At 38.4% G+C, this 17,539-nt stretch overlaps 1 protein-coding gene across 1 annotated transcript in view; it reads left to right on the forward strand.

Annotated features, from left to right (window-relative positions):
- GPC3 (glypican 3) overlaps positions 1-17,539 on the forward strand; it is a 131,247-nt gene that overhangs the window by 72,032 nt on the left and 41,676 nt on the right. The window contains exons 6-7 of the mRNA XM_053474200.1: positions 1,386-1,506; positions 16,481-16,637. Coding sequence (XP_053330175.1) covers positions 1,386-1,506; positions 16,481-16,637 — 278 coding nt within the window. The remainder of the gene's footprint in view (positions 1-1,385; positions 1,507-16,480; positions 16,638-17,539) is intronic.

Below are 17,539 nucleotides of genomic sequence, written 5' to 3' on the forward strand. Positions count from 1 at the left end.
TGAAATAAACCATTTTTAAATGTATTTAAATAAATGACTGAAAACAACTTTTTTAAAACACAGGGATTACTTTCACAGTAGATAAATAAAATAAACTTGTAGCTCTTCTTGTAGCGCTGTACGGATTATTAGAGGGAGTGAATGTGTGTATCTATATATGTGTATAGCGTTATAGTGGGTGTGTGTTAATGTTTGTATGTGTATGGTGTTAGAGTGTGTATGTATGTGTAAATATTTGATGTTAGAGTGGTGTGTGTGTATGTATATGTAAGTGTATGGTGTTAGAGTGGCTGTGTGTGTATGTATGTATGCATGTATATGTAAGTGAATGTGTGTGCACGTATGTGTTAGAATGAGTCTCAGATAGAACGAGTCTCATGACTGGTATTGCGGTGACTGGCAAACATTTAGTGGGAGGTTGAATCGGAGAACTGTGCACCAAACGGCACAAATCTGTTTTACCCTGTGAAGATCTATGTAACTTTGAGACATGAGAGTCACTTCTGAAAGTGGTGGAAATTAGCGTAGACATTTAAGTATAGAGATATGTTTTAGTTAACGTGGTGCACATATCCACTAGATGTCACTGTGAGAGTGTCTCATGCTTTCCCGTCCCGTGAAGATCAAACATAGGACACACGGCTAGGACTTAATATAACGAAACCCTCTCTGAGCTATATATCCTTGCTACATCAAGAAAGTTTAAAGCACGTGTAAGCTTTATTAAGCATGTGTAACAATTAGGCGAGATGCATTAAAATACTATACATGAATCCGGCCCATGCACATAACTATTGCTGGGATAAGTAAAACATATTAAATGTCTGATACAAACGTCTGCACAGGGAATGTGTAACCCTATAGATAACCTTGTTGCCAATTGATTGAAACTCATCCACCCTGTGTACGGCTAAAAAATGCCCTCATTGACTGGGTCATTGGAGATGTGGCAGCTGTCATTCCAAACAGTGGATGACCCGTCTATAACCAAACTAGGAACCTGCTTCATCATTAAAAGAAGCTCTGTTCCGTAACATTCAAAGGGAGTGATGGCATTTTTGCAATGTTGGCATATTTGTTTTAGAGCTATTACCCTATAAGAATCTGCTAAACGATATATCCATGTTTTAATATTTGCATGGTATATTACTTCATACTTTAACACTTGCTAGGAGATATAATCCATTTAGTGCAGAATATGAAGGTGAGTGAAATCCCAGAGTCATAGGTATGATTGCCACCAAGATAGTGTTTTAGCTCATGGCCAATTAAACCATTTTTAGGTCCTAGATCCCAGTTTAAGGATGAAAGCCTGACAGCTCTATAGTGATATTTATTCAGCTGCCTGAATACTAATAAATGATCCTGTCTTTACTATACTGCAGATTCAGCCACCACAACGTGAAAAACGGATTAAAGATGCAGATGAGCAACCATGATGCAAAAACCAGAGGCTCGGAACCTGTAATCAATCAAATCATAGATAAATTAAATCATATCAACCAGGTAAGTAATGGAGCTTTCACAGCTTTTCCCATGTCTGTCTTATGGTCTTATGTTTACCGACACGGGTTGTTGGCTGGACTCCACGCGTGCTGTTGTTTTTTTGATCCAGTAGGGTTGATTGTAGGATTATGTTGACCTCATGTATTGGATCAGCCTATATACAGTAATACTCAGATTTCATCCTTATTTAGGACACTTGGAAATAACATGATGCTATATGGAAAGTTCCCCTGGAACTTTAGACTTCATTTAATCATGGGTGCATATAATAATGGAATGAGCCATTCTGTGCTCCCTTCAGCTCCGTAATAAGAGAGATCGACTTGAAGAGACCTCCTGAATCCCGATAGGGTTTAATGGAGCGGCAATAACATTTAAATGATTAAATAGATTTAGTTAACTCATTCAGCATGGCTGCCAAATCATACTACCCTTTTCCTCACAATGTTAACTCTATAGCTCAGTCTATAGAAGTGATCAAATATCCTTTTTTCTGGAAACCTAAAAATAAATTAAAATTAAGCTATATAAAAAATAAGGTGAAGATTTGTTATAAATTTGCATTGAAAAAACAGATTCAGATAGGAACCGGCTGACATGGTTTTCACAAGGTAAGTGCCATTTGAGTGGCAAGTAATACTGAGATAAGGGTTGTCCATCATCTGGGGGGTGCAAGATGGACGTTACTAATACCCCAGACTTAGGTGGAAGCAAAAACATATTGTGAGTAGCACAGTTACCTTGTATCCAGTAGGGATCTGTTTGTATTTGAGTGTTCTAATATGTAACAGTGTTTAGAATTATTTTATTACAGTTTTCATTCATGGGGTGGTGCAATTTAATATTAACTTTCAAATGGAAACCACTTAGTCTACAACTGGCCTTGCTCTTATATCACTGAATCCCAGTCCCCAAAGACTGGACGCACATGGACTCAGAATAATACTTGAAAAATAGTTCTGTAATGTAAATTGGAGTTTATTTAGTAAGCTTATGTTTTAGGCGAGTTTCTGCGAGGTAAAATAAATCATCTCATTACAAAATCATGAGTAGCTTGGAGGAGAGGCGAGAAAGATAAGATGTGATAGAAACATTTACATACTTAAAATGATTTAACAAAGTGCAGGAGGGAAGTTTATTTGAAAGGAGGAGAAAGAACAAAGAGAGACAGTTACATAGTTCATAAGGTTGAAAAAAAACCTAAGTCCATCAAGTTCAACCCTTCTACCTAACCTTCCTATTACATTAGATGCTTAGATGTAATGTAAGGAAGTTTCATTTTGCTCAGAGGGTGGTAGATAAATGGAGAAGCTTCCCAGCAGCAGAGGTAGAGGGAATTTAAACATGCATGGGATAGGCATAAAGTTATCCTTAATCTACCAGATCAATGACTGATTAAGATCTGATTCTTACATCGGCAGACTAGATGGGCTGAATGGTCCTTATCTGCCAAATTCTGTGTTTCCATGTTTCTATGCAACTATGCGGGAGATTCCCAGAGAACTCTTACCAGCATTGGCCCTTCATACTGCATAGTTCTAACAGCCCCCCTAAATTTTGTATCTTACTGTTCGTGGAATTAACCCTAGTGTTTGATTACAGGACAATTTGATATAATAGCTCGAAAAACTAACATATACCGTATTTGCTCGATTATAAGACGACCCTGATTATAAGACGACCCCCCAAAATCTGAATATTAATTTAGGAAAAAAAGAAAAAGTCTGATTATAAGACGACCCTATAGGAAAAAAGTTTTACTAGTAAATAATAATTCATGTCTATTTTTTGTTTTTAATTTCCTTTTATTTACCAACCTGCCCCCCGTTATGCACATCTGCCCCCAGGCATGCCTTATACCCTCCTATATGCCACTCTGTCCCATGTTATGCCTTTTAACCCCCTATATGCCACTCTGGCATATAGGGGGTTAAAAGGCATATCATGGGACAGAGTGGCATATAGGGGGACACTTACATACCCAGACACTAATATACCCACCCAGACACTTACCTACCCACTCTGACACTTACCTACCTACCCAGACACTAATAGACCCACTCAGGCACTTACCTACCCACTGAGACACTTACCTACCCACCCTGACACTAATATACTCAGGCACTTCACTCACCGTGATGCCTCAGCAGGCGCTTGCTGCAGCTCCCACAGGATTTCAGCATGACGCTGTGTGACCCCGCTAGGCCCCGCCTCCTCCCGGAAATTGAAGAGGTCTACCGGATCTGCTTTGGGACGGCACAGTGCCGCCGGGTCCCGGTCCTGCAGCAATCTCCCCAACCGGCTCTGCTTCCCCGCAGTGGGCAGGCTATCCCGGGAGCAGGAAGGTAAGTGTGTATGCAACCTCGGCTGCTGCCGGCACTTTCACCGGCGCTCGGTGATAGACGCCGGCAGCAGCTGAGGTTACCGCACAGGAGGATCCAGGTCCCCTGCAGCGATGCGGGGGATCTGGATCTTAGTCTAATAGTCAGACCTCATTTGAGGTCTGATTAGAAGACGACCCCGATTACAAGACGAGGGGTATTTTTCAGAGCATTTGCTCTGAAAAAAACCTCGTCTTATAATCGAGCAAAAAAAATAGAAACATTTACTTTGAAAGGAACACTGTAAACCCTTCCTTCCTGAGAAGCTGTAATAAATACTTGAATCATTCACACTATTAAAGCCACATGCTGCTGCATGTACAATTATTTCCATTTGGGGCATGGCAAGCTCAATGCCATTCCTGTAAATTATGTGGCTTAGCAGGTATCTGGCAATTCTCAGCCACCCCACAAAAAACGTATAACTTTGCAGAGCTTAGATCTGGAATTTAGGGCTTAACCTGCATTGTTCTTTTGTGTGTTAGAGGTCACTCATTGGCTCTTGTTAACATGTCGTTTCCAAACGATCCAGATCTGTATGGAATGAGTCATTAAAAAGGGTTCCTAGGGATGGAGTGTTTTCCTCTGACATATTTAGGGTGGAATGTACTGATTAAAAAATCTGGTCTGACCCAACTTATTTTATCTGTACCTTTCACCTATACTGTCCAGGATCAGCGATTAAACTATAAGAACAAGCAAACACTCTCAAACACTCTTAATACCTAAAGCGTAAATCACAGAAAGGAATTTAAATGTGAAACATATACTCCCTGCGTGAGATCACTGACCTCAAATTAAGGAGAAATACTTTCTAGTGCAGTGCATATTTTTGAACCCCTTTCCTAAATATTTAGCCATCTTCTCCATTATTTTTGATGTTTATAGCGCCATCATATCCTGCAGTGCAGTACAACCTCCATCGACATGCTATTGGGGTTAACCCATTCACAAAGCCAGATTATCGATGTGAGGAGTGTATCTGCCACCCTCACAAATTAATCTAAGATAACAAAGCCATAAACGAAAACATATATTATTTAATATATAATATTTTTTACGTAGTGGTTTGTTCCATGGAAGGCTCAACAGCAAGCCTTGTAGCTGCATTTTCAAACCAAGTTTAGCTGAAGATCTAAGTTCTCTAAGATATATTATAGGACATAAGAATGTGTGAAGCATCCAAGGGGCCTGTTGAGGACAGGTGAGACGAAACCAAAAAAAAATGCATTTTCTGAGATAAAATAATTCATTTGATTGAAACACATACGTTCTGGTTGTTAGGGGGCGCTGTTGCACCAATGTCTGTATTTGTGCGATTTAAATCCCCACTTAGTACCTGTTATGTAGACAAAGCTAAGGGAGGATTTTGCGGTTATTAGCCAAGAATTTCCTTTGAAAGCAGGTGGAAAAACAGCTTACATTCTGGATTTTTTTCTCATAAGCTACTGGAAATAATTTTCTTGGCTCAAAGCTTGGGCGATTTTTTTTTTATAACCTATTAATCAGTATATATTCATTGTGAAGCTGGGCTTTGAGAGGTTTTTCAGAAATAACTGCTCTCTGGAATATTAACTGGCAGTATTATGTCATGGTATTGCACACTGGCAAATCCCTGCATGTTAGAACATTCTTGATTCCGTTCAGACTAAGGGAAATCATTATTTTTATGAGCTGCATTCAGTAAAATCTTCTGTGTTCCCCGTAATCAAATAAATTGGTTAACACTAAATTATTGTCTGTAAAAGTATATTGGGTTAAAGAATTGTGAGGTCTGGGACAATTTTGGGTTTACGATGACTAAAAAAAATGCAGAGTTCTGAGAGTCTGTATTTCAACCAGTTTGTGAGCCTGGTTCAGACTCACCATAGGAGGACTTCAGTGAGCTGCTGTGGTAGTGCTTCATGGTGGACCACAGAAAGTGCTTACCTGTTAGCTGTCTGCCATTACCTCAAATGACAGTCATTCCACGGTCTCTATAAGGCTGCTCCCTCTTATCCCTATGCCCGTGTGTGGTCCAGCTGCTAGTAGCAGTGTCTCATGGTTTCAATCTCCTGTTGTGACCCAACTTGTTGTATTTACGTTCCTGACTTCACCAGTCCTGACCTCGGTTGGTTACTGTTTTTGCTGCCTGTACCTAGTTAAGCATGATTCCTGACATTCCGTACCTTTCCATCCCTGAACCCGGCTTATCTGACTTCGTTCTACACTGCCTGATGGGCCCGCTAAGGTTTAAAATGAGGGGAAACCTGTTGGAGGGTGAAAAACTCCATTTTGGTCTTGAGGAGCAGTCCAGCCATCTTGCATTAAGGGGTCTGCCTCTATGGAAAACGCGACACTTTGTAATATTAATGAATTGTTTTATAAGAGAGAAAGACAATTATCTGGTGCAACAGGTTGGTTGAGGTTGTTGTTCTTTTTACCATTGGAGCGTCTGGTCGACATTAAGCCTTTGACTGACATTTACATAAGCAAAATTGGCAAGTGAATTACAAACATGTCCATGAAAAGAAATAAACAATAAAGTGGAGTATCGGTTTCACTTGGTCTTAAAGCTAAGAGTTTGAAATATTTTTTTTCATGAAAGGGAGAGGTAGCAGGGTTTGCAGAGAGTTGTGTTTCAGCTCCATCACGTCACTATACCTTATGACGTGCCAACTCCATAGGGCTTCTGCTACAAGAAGAGCTTGGCTGGCTCTGTATAATGTATAGCTAAATCCGTGAGATTTCTTCTTACACATAGAATTAAGAGTTGTATAGGGCCAGCTCAGCCCTTCTTGATGAAGAAACATGCCAGTGTTGGCCTCTTATGATAAATAGTGAAGTGAGGGAGTTGAACCCACAACTCCCCTTCAGACTCTCCTAAAAGCTCTCCCTTTAAGTGAATAAAGCCCAGGGTCATCAGAAGGGGTTTTTAGACCAAAATATGGAACATTAGATGGGCCGTGGATAAAAAGGTTAGCCATGATCTTAATTTCAAAGCCCTTTTAACAATCGCTGGGTGGACCAAAAAACATCGAAAACATACAAACATTATAAATAGGCCAAGGGTTACATTTTTTCTTCTTTCTCCTGCAAATATCTTAGATTTCAATTCTTATGAATGCTGGAAAGTATTTAATAAAAACATTCCAAAACAGAGACTGCAATTCTTAGAATTTTTTTCATAATCCTGAGAAATCCGAGAAAGTCTTGCGAGGTAAAGTCATCATGGCTGAGAACGGCTTTCCTCTGCAATGAGTCTCAAGGCAATCCAGAACACATTTTAGGTTTACCGTTCCATTAGGTAACCGCTCGTCTCCCTCCTGGACACGTATCAAAGAAATCCACAGCTAACACTTTGTATGATAAACAGTAATAAAAGATTTGGCAAGCAACGAGTTGCATATGCACATGAAAGTAGAGAATTATTCAACCTCGTGAGGACTGTATCCTGTACCATGATGCACACTGGCCAATTTACCAGCTATAACAGCATTGGGAAGGCTATGGACAAGATTCTTTACATTCGAAACAATAATGGTATATGCCGTGAGCGTATATGACGGCATATACTGTAAGCTCATGAGTATATGCTCAGGTATCCTCACACAAATCATTCCAGCAACAGAAATGTTTGTGCCAAGTGTTCTGACTTCTGTGTTATACTTAAGGGATATAGGTTTCATCATCTGCTTTGCTGGCTTGGGACTTTTTAACTGCATTATATTTCAGTGCTTTAAAGTAAAAAATATAAAGGACTTAACATTAATCTATCTCGTTAACGTTTAAGTTTCATTCTTTTAATATTTTTTTTGTATTTTTATTTCTTTGCCAACCTTGTTTTCTTGATAAGACATATTATTTCTATTACGATCATATTACTCGCATGTATATTTATGCGGACATCAGTCTTTTTCTACCAAAATACTAGACATTTACTGAAAAGATGACCGACCCCACAGCCAACCTAACAAACCTTACATGATCTGGGCTTATCGGGGATCATATACTAAGACCCCTGCAGCTGCTTGCTGCTACTGCACCCGTTGGCAATCCTGTACTAAGCAATTTGTAATTAAATATGGCAGCTTTTCAGTTGTTTGCATTGCACAATTCTGATTTCTTTAGGAGGAAAAACAGATGGTCAAATAGTTTTAATGTCACTGAAAATCTACTTCGTGCTGATTACTATAAAAGTTATAACGAAATGTAACAGCATGAGAAAAACAGAAGAATAAAAGTATCAACGTGGGGCAAACATTCCATTATTAATGTGTAAGGGAGAACTTTTGTCAGCTTGTAAAAAAAACAAATACAACCTAATCTGTCGACGGCCGTGTGCTGCCCGACAGCACATGGTTTACACATCTTAACCCTGTGTTTATAAGCCACAAAAGGAAAAGTTATTTCAGCATTTGTTCGGTTTCGTATAAGGGAAGTGCGTATAGAAACCAAAAAGCCTTTCCTAGCTGGCAAGCCATTGCTGTACGGAACAATCAAATGGTATTAAGGAAGTAATCATTCCAATGGTTCCTGTCTGTTAGCTATTCACATTCATAGAGTCTAACGGCAGGATAACAGAATAAAAACAGGCAAAGCTCTCCACTCCCACTAACGAAAAGCATGGAGTAACACACAGCGATCTGAGTACTGATGCTTGTACCAGTCGCTTTTTTATTTATAAAATCAGTAATGTTATTCCAGATGCAAAACATGCAAAAAGTTACTATTATACGTAGGATTTTCATAGCCACTAATTGCCATAATTTTTCTGCCCAGAGTTGACTACAGCATCCTGCTTCATTGTGACCCAAAAGAAGATAATGTCACATGTGTTGCGCATGGCTACATATCTAGCACACGGACACAAAAATGAGCTTGCAGGCTCCTCGCTAGCCTTTTGGACTTGTGCAGATGTCACGTCCCCTTAGATGTCCACATTTGGCCAAACTGAGTATTTTTAAATACGTTTGTGTGTCGTCATATACATATCGAATACAGTTTGGTTCTGTTAACATGGGTATTTTATTGAAGAATCCTGCAAACATGACTTTCCCATGAGATACCATCTATCTTCAACCATCCTGACAGATCATCCAAGATCTGAGCTTATTAGGGACCAAACACTAACATCCCTGCACCTGCTAGCAGCTTCTGCACCGGTTAGCAGTCCTGTACAAAGCCACTCGTAAAAAAAGATGGCAGCTTTGCAGTTGTTTGCGTCTACGGAGGGAAAACAGATGGCCAAATACTATTCATGTCACTGAAGATCCAATGCATGCTGATTACTATACAAGTTATAATGTAAGCTCACTGCATATGACACCATCTATCTATCTATCTATCTATCTATCTATCTATCTATCTATCTATCTATCTATCTATCAGCTGTAGTTAATAAACTAATGTTAACTAACCTAGTTCCTGCTGGAAAACTACTCCAGGGAAGCTCATTATAGAGTAGTGGAATCTTATACCAAAGAAATATATAAAGAGGAATAAACAATTAACATTGCTTTCGCTAAGATAGTTTTCACTCATCTTGTATTAAAATTTTCTAGTCCATGGCAATACCGCTTCCACAGTTAGAAGATTCTTCTGAACTTCATGGCCCCATCAGAAATGTTACAAGAACTTGCAATAGTATCTGGCATTAATGAAAAGTAATCAAATGTTTAAACTGCTTTATGTCCACGTTTTGTAATATTCCAGGAATGGAATAGTCCTTTAATGAAATATATGTTTTTTTTACAAGATACACAACTTGTAATAAATGCTGCGGCTTTTCAGTTGTGTATAGTGTTTTTTTTTTTTAAAAGACAGGTGAATTATACTCTTCTAAATACAGAAATTACATGTGATCTTTTCTGAATTTAGAATGGTTCTTTTTGTTCATAGAAGTGCGAACCATCACATTCTAGTACTATTTTTTCACAGGGATAACTGTGTCCCAGTGTATATATATAGCTGTCCCGATAATCCTTACAATCAGCCCATTGATAACATTATATTTTTTTATGTAACAAAATCAATATAGAATATATAATATGCCAATGTTCGGCAGTATATATATATATATATATATATATATATATATATACACACACACACACACATACATATATAAAGTATCATTTGTCCAGTAGCATGAAATATTTATATAAAGTGGAAGCTGCAGGTTGCCCACCCTGGAGTTAAGTACTAAATATTTAACAATAATTTTCCCCCATTAAATGGCTTTTCCTGGGCTAGGTCATAAACTTCTTGCATATCCTCATTCAGTGCCGTGTGGCGGTCCTATATTGATATGGCTTTCATTAGTTCCCTACAACATGTGGAAGGATACAGAGGTAATTCCCTCTCGTAGAAGCCCTTTGTAGTTAATCTCTGCTGCCAGTTTTTATTTGTTCCTCTGAAGGGCTGATACCTGTTAAAAATTAATGGCTAAACCAAAAGAGAAGGGTTTGGACAGTAAATTGGAAATGGGACCTGAAACGCTTTCTATAGGATATGACTCCAATTACTTCCACGTTGAAGGACTTTGGTCCTCACATTTCACAGTCTTTAATCTTAAACCTGTTACCAAAGTGAAACTTCCCTTTGTTAATATGTTGCCAGTTAACTTGACTTTTTTTCCTGATGAAATCGAGGATAATTACATTCGTTGGGACTGTGAGTTTACCATGTGGACAGTTTCACAACATGTTTTTAGACAAATATATATATATACATCGTTATTACTTATTGTTTTATATAGCGCCATCATATTCCACAGTGCTGTACAATGGGTAGACAGGACATAACAATTAATATATAACAAGATGATATACAGAAATAACAGGCGAGGAGGCCCCTGCTCAAATGAGCTTAATATATATATATATATTTATAGAGAGAGATGTAAAATCTACTTTTACTATACGTGTAACCTCACATGATCATCATACTTAGAACAGCAAGACAAGCATGGAGGAATGGAAATATGCGATACATTATAGCCTTTAATTATGAAATCCAACACCCTGTACTTGCTACAGGTATTGTATCCCGTATAATAACATCAGGGGCAATTTCTGTACAAAACAAATTAGAATGGGTCTGTTCTTTCTGGACCTTTGTGTCTCACCTACTGTTTGGTTCTCAATGATAACGCCACATAATGGAAATTCCTTGCAGGTATTAGAATCATGCTCCATTCATGTTTAGATGGCACACGCCAGTATCTCTTACTAACTAGTGATTGGAGGATAGCCCAACCCTCCAAGAATTAAGAATAATTTAAGTTGGGTTAAAATTCAGTCTTTCCTCCTTCTCTATTGGTTCAGCTCGTGCTGCTTTCCCAGCATCCGGGGCTCTCTGTTGCTCTTATTCACTAAAGAATGATTTGCAGCGAGATTAAAAACCTCAGACGTAATGTTCAGACATGGCTCTTTAACTCGGTGATTACATTTATTTGATGGAAGGTACCCAGCAAGCTTGGCTTCTGCTGAGACTGGTGTTATGTCTGTGGTCAGCTGGACCAGTTGGGACTTGCAGATACTGCATTTTCTGCCCAGTTTGGCTAAAGCAAAACCTGATTTTCAGCATATGGTTTCTTGGCTGACCTCCAGGACATCCATGCCTTTTTATACGAACGTTATTATTCTCTCTACAGAAGTCATCTGCCTCTGGTACCCTGTAAACGTTTGCAAAGTGCCTAGAGTTTCAGGGATGGAATTTTGGTAGGGGACAGTTCTCTTGCGTGACAAAACTGCCGACTGCTTCACAAAAAATACCCCATCTTTTATGACCTGCTCTTGCAAAAAGTCCTATTAAAGGACTACATCTTGGTGATAGGAGAAGTATGGTACTCTAGCATCAATACTGGTTTTAATATGATGTACCCGGTGGCAGAAGCCATTGTGACTGACGTTGTATTTTTGTTTGGGGAAGGCAATCCTGCTGTGTATACGTCTGTACATGTTTCCGAGATATATATATATATAGTCATAGAAGCAACCGTTTTGTTTTTACCGAAAAGCACACATTATGTGTGACCAGGAATAGCAGTGGGCACTCTGTAAATACACTTGTCCACTGTTGCCTGATTTATTTGTAATTTCTAAATAAACCATGAAAGAAAACATTTGGTTATTTGCAGCAAGGTAAAGAGGGGATTGTGTCGTTTTAGGAAAACAGGAGATTCCATTGGTCGAGTAAAATTAATATCCCGTATTTAACATAGGATAGATTGCTTGCCGACTGCATAGTCGCTATAATTAGCGTGGTGTATGCTGACTGTGGAGTTTGTGAATGGAAGTAGTATATTTTTTCTAGCGCGTGTTAAATTCTCCTTCACGCAGAACGACAATTTTTTTACTTAGTTCCTTTTTTTCAAGTATGTTAAGCATACGGGAAGTGAAAGCCCAGAGCCTTTTAAGATTTATTTTTTAACATTGTCTCTCCTCATTTCCCTGTGTGTAATTACTTTTACCAGGAATAATAAAGATGTATATAAATCAAAATACAAGTGTAAGAGCATAAAAGTTTACAATATGCAGTTCCTTTGAAGTCTCGGCTACACTCTACCTGCCATGTTTTTGTTTCTAAATGACTTTCGATAAGCTAATTATTATCTGCAAATGTGCCCTAAAGTTGTTTTGGGCTATATTTGAGATTTTTATGTTCTAATAATTCTACTATTTAGCACGATAATCTTAAAGGAACATTAAATACAAATGAATATATATTTTTATCCTTGAGCATAGAATACAGTTCTGTATACAGTAACATAAACTTTTATCTTATTCTGTTCCAATAAACTTGCTGTATCTGTAGACCTGGTGGCCACATTGTTGTCATTCTTTATGATTCTTTATGGCAATGCTTTGTAGTCTGTGTACCTGCAGGTACAGGTAAGGAGTGGGGGTCTTTGTCTAGTAGATTGGGCTAAGATAACATAGTAAGAACTCATACAAATTAATAATATGTAGCTGTGAGAAAAAGCTATATTATGCAAAAACTAGAGCTGTGTTAAATTAGAACTAAAACAGAGTATTTCTGGAAATGTTCCCATTTGAAGGATAGGGTGTTTAAAGGATACAGATCTCCTGTGGTCCAAGCGGCATAGGCACCTGAGAGTTACTATTGGGCTATGTTGACTTTGAAGCCACCCCATCTTCCCTTGGAATCTTAATCCTATGGTACATGTATTGTTTAGCTGTCTCATAGTGCCGAACGACAGCCGGTAAATTGTTGTTGTTATGGATAACGTAGCTACTTGCCCACCAGTACTTATTGTAAAAAATCCATGATCCGCGCTTTGTGAGTTTCTGTTTATGTGCCCGTTGCAAAACGTCTACAACGTGATCGAGTATCGGTGTTTGTGTGTGACTCAGTATGCTTGTGTGTTGACTCACTTTATTGACTTTAGTCATCAAAGCCAATGTGTTAACAAAATCATTGAGGTGAATGTATCAATAGCCTAGAACATTATACATAGGTCGGTGTTTGTAGGTGTATTGTTTACTCTTTTATAAACATAGTATGGGTAAATGTCAGTTTCAGGCATAAGTGAACTATCTTGCCCAATCCCCTCCATTAAGTTAACAGTGAAAACCACCAAATAATACGTAGTCATCACCTTCTGGTGGAAGTTAATGGGAAGGCACATGCCAAGGCATCAAAATCTAAGTCGGAGGCATGTTTTATAATGTCGAAAAGCAGTGTTGTAGCCTCTTTGGGGGAAGTTGGATCTCTATATGTTTAAAAGACCGGGCTTTGAACGATGAATGTATTTTTAGTTTGTGTCTGGGAACCGACCCCTTGGTAGACAAAAAATAAAGTGACAACCTCACCTCTGACCAGTTATTTCACACAGGTGCCCCTTTCCCTTAGTTTCTACAAATAGCTGTGATTTCATTTTTTTAAACAAAAATTTCATTTAATCCACCCATACCGTCGGTAAAGAAGCCATAAGCTGAATTTCCTAAAATGTCCTTATATTAGTTGAGAAAACATCATGAAAGGGCAGGGTTATATGTTACAAAATAGGGATTTATTGCATTTTTGAGGGATTTAGCTAAGCTATATGTGCTTCTTTGGGGCATTTTTTAATATCTTGAGTCTAGGCTCGACTTGAAAGCCATTAATCCAGGTTTATGAGTTCCTTCTGAGATATTATTTTGATGTTTAATATTTATGTAGCTCGGAGAAATACTTTAAATATATATACTGAAAGAAGAAAGAAATGCTGGAACCGGGGTCAATAGTGTCAATAAGTGAAAGAAACGAACAAACAAAAAACACTAACTCATTAAGTTTCCGCTTCAAAATTAAAAAAAACTTTAAAATGTAATATCAGGCCAGAAGAAAAGATATTTTTTTTATTTTATTTCAGTTGAGCTCTTCCCAGATATGTTATTCTGTGTGCATTTACCCTTTCTGGCTGTTATTGGCTGTGCTTTTTTGTGTTTATGTTTTTCTTATTATTATAGAATTTACATAGTTGCAAGTAGTACTTGGAAGGTCATCTTTGTTCCACTTCTTACTTCATTTAAAAAGCACAGCTAAAATATTACACAAAGAATACCCCAAATCTACCCCGTTCAGGGGGAGTTAGGGGTCGGCAGTGCCCTTCCATAAGAAAGAAGAAATTGACCCAAAGACCTGGGGAAGCAGGGGTTGACCCGGAGACTCAGGATCAAACTCGAAGAGTTCTCAGATATGGGCGATAAGAAAGCTTGGGTAGTTCGAATAGGTCCGTTTTTTGTTGTTTCTCCCAGCTTTGTTTAAATTGATGCAAGAATATGTGTAGTTGAGGGGTTGCATTGATGATGCATCGCTAAGTCATTAACTGGTGAGAATTACATTGCCAATCACTCATATTGATCACACGTAGATTGTTGTTGGAAGTACCTTCTTGTGCATTGCTGAATTGTTCCTGCATATCTTGTTACTTACACAACATTTAATGTTAACCGCTATAAAATGAAGTTTTAATTAAGTGGGAACCAAAAAGATGTAGAAAGTTGCTAAAATCACCTTTTTTTCTCACCTTTAGCTCAAAACCACTCCACGGTCCTCGACATAGCCAATGGGAATGGCAGCTCGTCTATTCGTAATGAGTTCTTGCTTTAATGAATAGACACGCTGCTGACCTTAGAAACTCAACTTGATTGCCAAATCAGAACTCGAAGCTTTGTGTTTAAAGCGTAATCTAAAGTCTTTTTAGAGTGCATATTGGACTCTTAGAAGGTAGCTGTTGCTTGTGTTATCTATCAAGACCTATATGCTTAGTCAGCCAAATCTATGTCTGCCTTTATTTTGTGTGATCCCCACAGCTTGTATACGAGTGAGTAGCATCACCCCCAACCACAGTAGGTAACACTAATTTGGGTGAGGCATTGGGGAGGCAACGCTGTCTTCATGATGCCCAGGGCAAATGACCATTACTGCTTCTGTAATACACCCCATTTTACCATTAAGTGGCCAAGGGCTGGCTGAGGGTGCTAAAGTATTTCTCAATGCTAGAGGTCACAAGGGTGCCCGATTTATCTTATTCCCTGTGTAAATGTTGGGTGTTAACGCACTTTGCGTTCATGGGAAAGTAAGATCCATTTTTGTTTCTTGTGGGAACAGCTAAATCAACTATTTTTTAATTCCCTAAACGTTAACCAAACCTTCTAGATCCCCCAATGAAATTCCTCTATTGCGGGGAGGACTGATAACATTTTCAAAGCATCTGATCAAACTAACCCTCGCTGTGATCATTAACACGCGGGTATCGGAAAGCGTCAGCATGTATGTGTTATCCACCCTTCTGGTACACACAGAGTTAAGATGAAGAAAAACTTATTTTGATGGATGAATCCTAGTTGTGGTAACAGATTCCAAATCCGCAGTTGGGAGTTTCCCAGAAGCATATAATTTAATGACAATTTAAGATTTGTTTTTCTAGCGTGTTGGACACATTCTATATTTTGTTACTAAAACAATTCTCAGAAATATTTGCTTTTGATTAAACTCGTTCATGCTCAGACCATGTTGAAAAGCGCGTTCCTTGCCATAAAAAGGGGGCACTTTAAGGGCCGAAATAACATGAACTCGTATTACAGCACAACTGTGCACTTCTAAGGGGAAAGCATTTATATATTAATTTTATAGCTAAAATTTCATTGGTTTCATCAATTATTATTTTTTGCTAAATGCATTAATAGCTGAACAGAAAAACCCAAAGTATTTCAGATATCTGAAACGGCTTATTATTCTGTATCTGCAATCTAGACAGGAAACTGTACTTTGTTGTTTGGATCAAAACAGGAAGAGCTGAGTGCAAAGAAAAGCAGCTTCCCCCTACTTTTTTGAGGAAACAATCCAATAGTTTTTTTTAGAGGAAAACAATGAAGTTTGAAGTATTGATTGCAAAAAATTGTGTTAACTACTTATTTTCTAAAGCAATAAAGAAATAAATAATACCTAGGACACATCCTCTATTGAAAGCTGTCTGAAGGGCTTGTGTGACCCCTTAGCCAAATCAAATGGAGAGAGTAAATCCAGCCCTGTGCAGTATAGTAATAACTTACATTATGTAAAAAAATATTATTGACTTTGATGCATTCAATTGCTTTTAGATATTGAAAACAATGTCAAGCCAACGACGAAAAAGCGGCGGCAGAACCTCGGAAAAAGAGGAGCCAGGGAGCGGCAACTGCGATGATGAAGATGATTGCGACGTTGGTTCTGGAAGAGAGGGGTTAAGAATCAGGAACCAGCTGCGCCTTATACCAGGTAAACCTGATGCTTTATCAGAAATAGGTCTGTAGGCCTACCTTCCAATGGTATGCACGGAGGTATATTATCCTAAAGGAACATGTTTATCAGAAGAATATTATGAGCAGCTTCACAAGAAAGATGTTTTTATAATGTCGTTTATTTAGCGGACTCTCAGCAATTATTTACTATTTATATATTGTTGATGTGTTGCAATCAGAGAGATGAGAGAAGACTCTTCTTGTGACTTTTTCTGCCTTGGTGGAGGCTGGGGCACATATTAGCGCATGTCTCCCGCTGCTCAGACAAAACCATAGTATATATAAAATAATTTATTTGCGCATTAGATCAGTGCCGCATAGTTTGTGCAGGGGTATTTTATGCATCACTCAGACAAAAAGGCTCGAGTTACTACCCGAATAGGTCAGTAATACGAGGAACCATTAGGTATTTCATTCTAGCCGGAGATCATATATAAAACCGTAGAGATGCGCATCAGGAATTGTGCTACCAGTTGAACAAAGACTAGTTTACCTGCAAACCCCGTCAAAATGCAGACCCTCGTGGTGCTCCAACTTCCCGGCAGCCTTAAAATACAGTCCCTTTTGAACCTGCAGACCATTACTCTCTTCTCATAAGCTTCCTGCTATTGCTCCTCTAACATATGTGGCTAATATCTGCAGTTTGAAAACTAGAAAGCAAAACATTTACAAAGGCATTTCTCTTTGCCTGGAAGGCTTGATTTATCTTCTGTTGTATCAAATGTAACCTTTGCGTCCCATTTATAATAACCTAGTAAAACATGGGAGACAGCTTAAATTTAATGATTTAAGCATACTTGTAAAGTGTCAAGTCTAAAAGTTTGTAAGTGACTTTAAACATATGCTGGGGAGCCGTATAAGCCTGCGAATGTATCATTA

Source organism: Spea bombifrons, chromosome 8, assembly GCF_027358695.1.
Source record: "Spea bombifrons isolate aSpeBom1 chromosome 8, aSpeBom1.2.pri, whole genome shotgun sequence".
NCBI lineage: Eukaryota > Metazoa > Chordata > Amphibia > Anura > Pelobatidae > Spea > Spea bombifrons.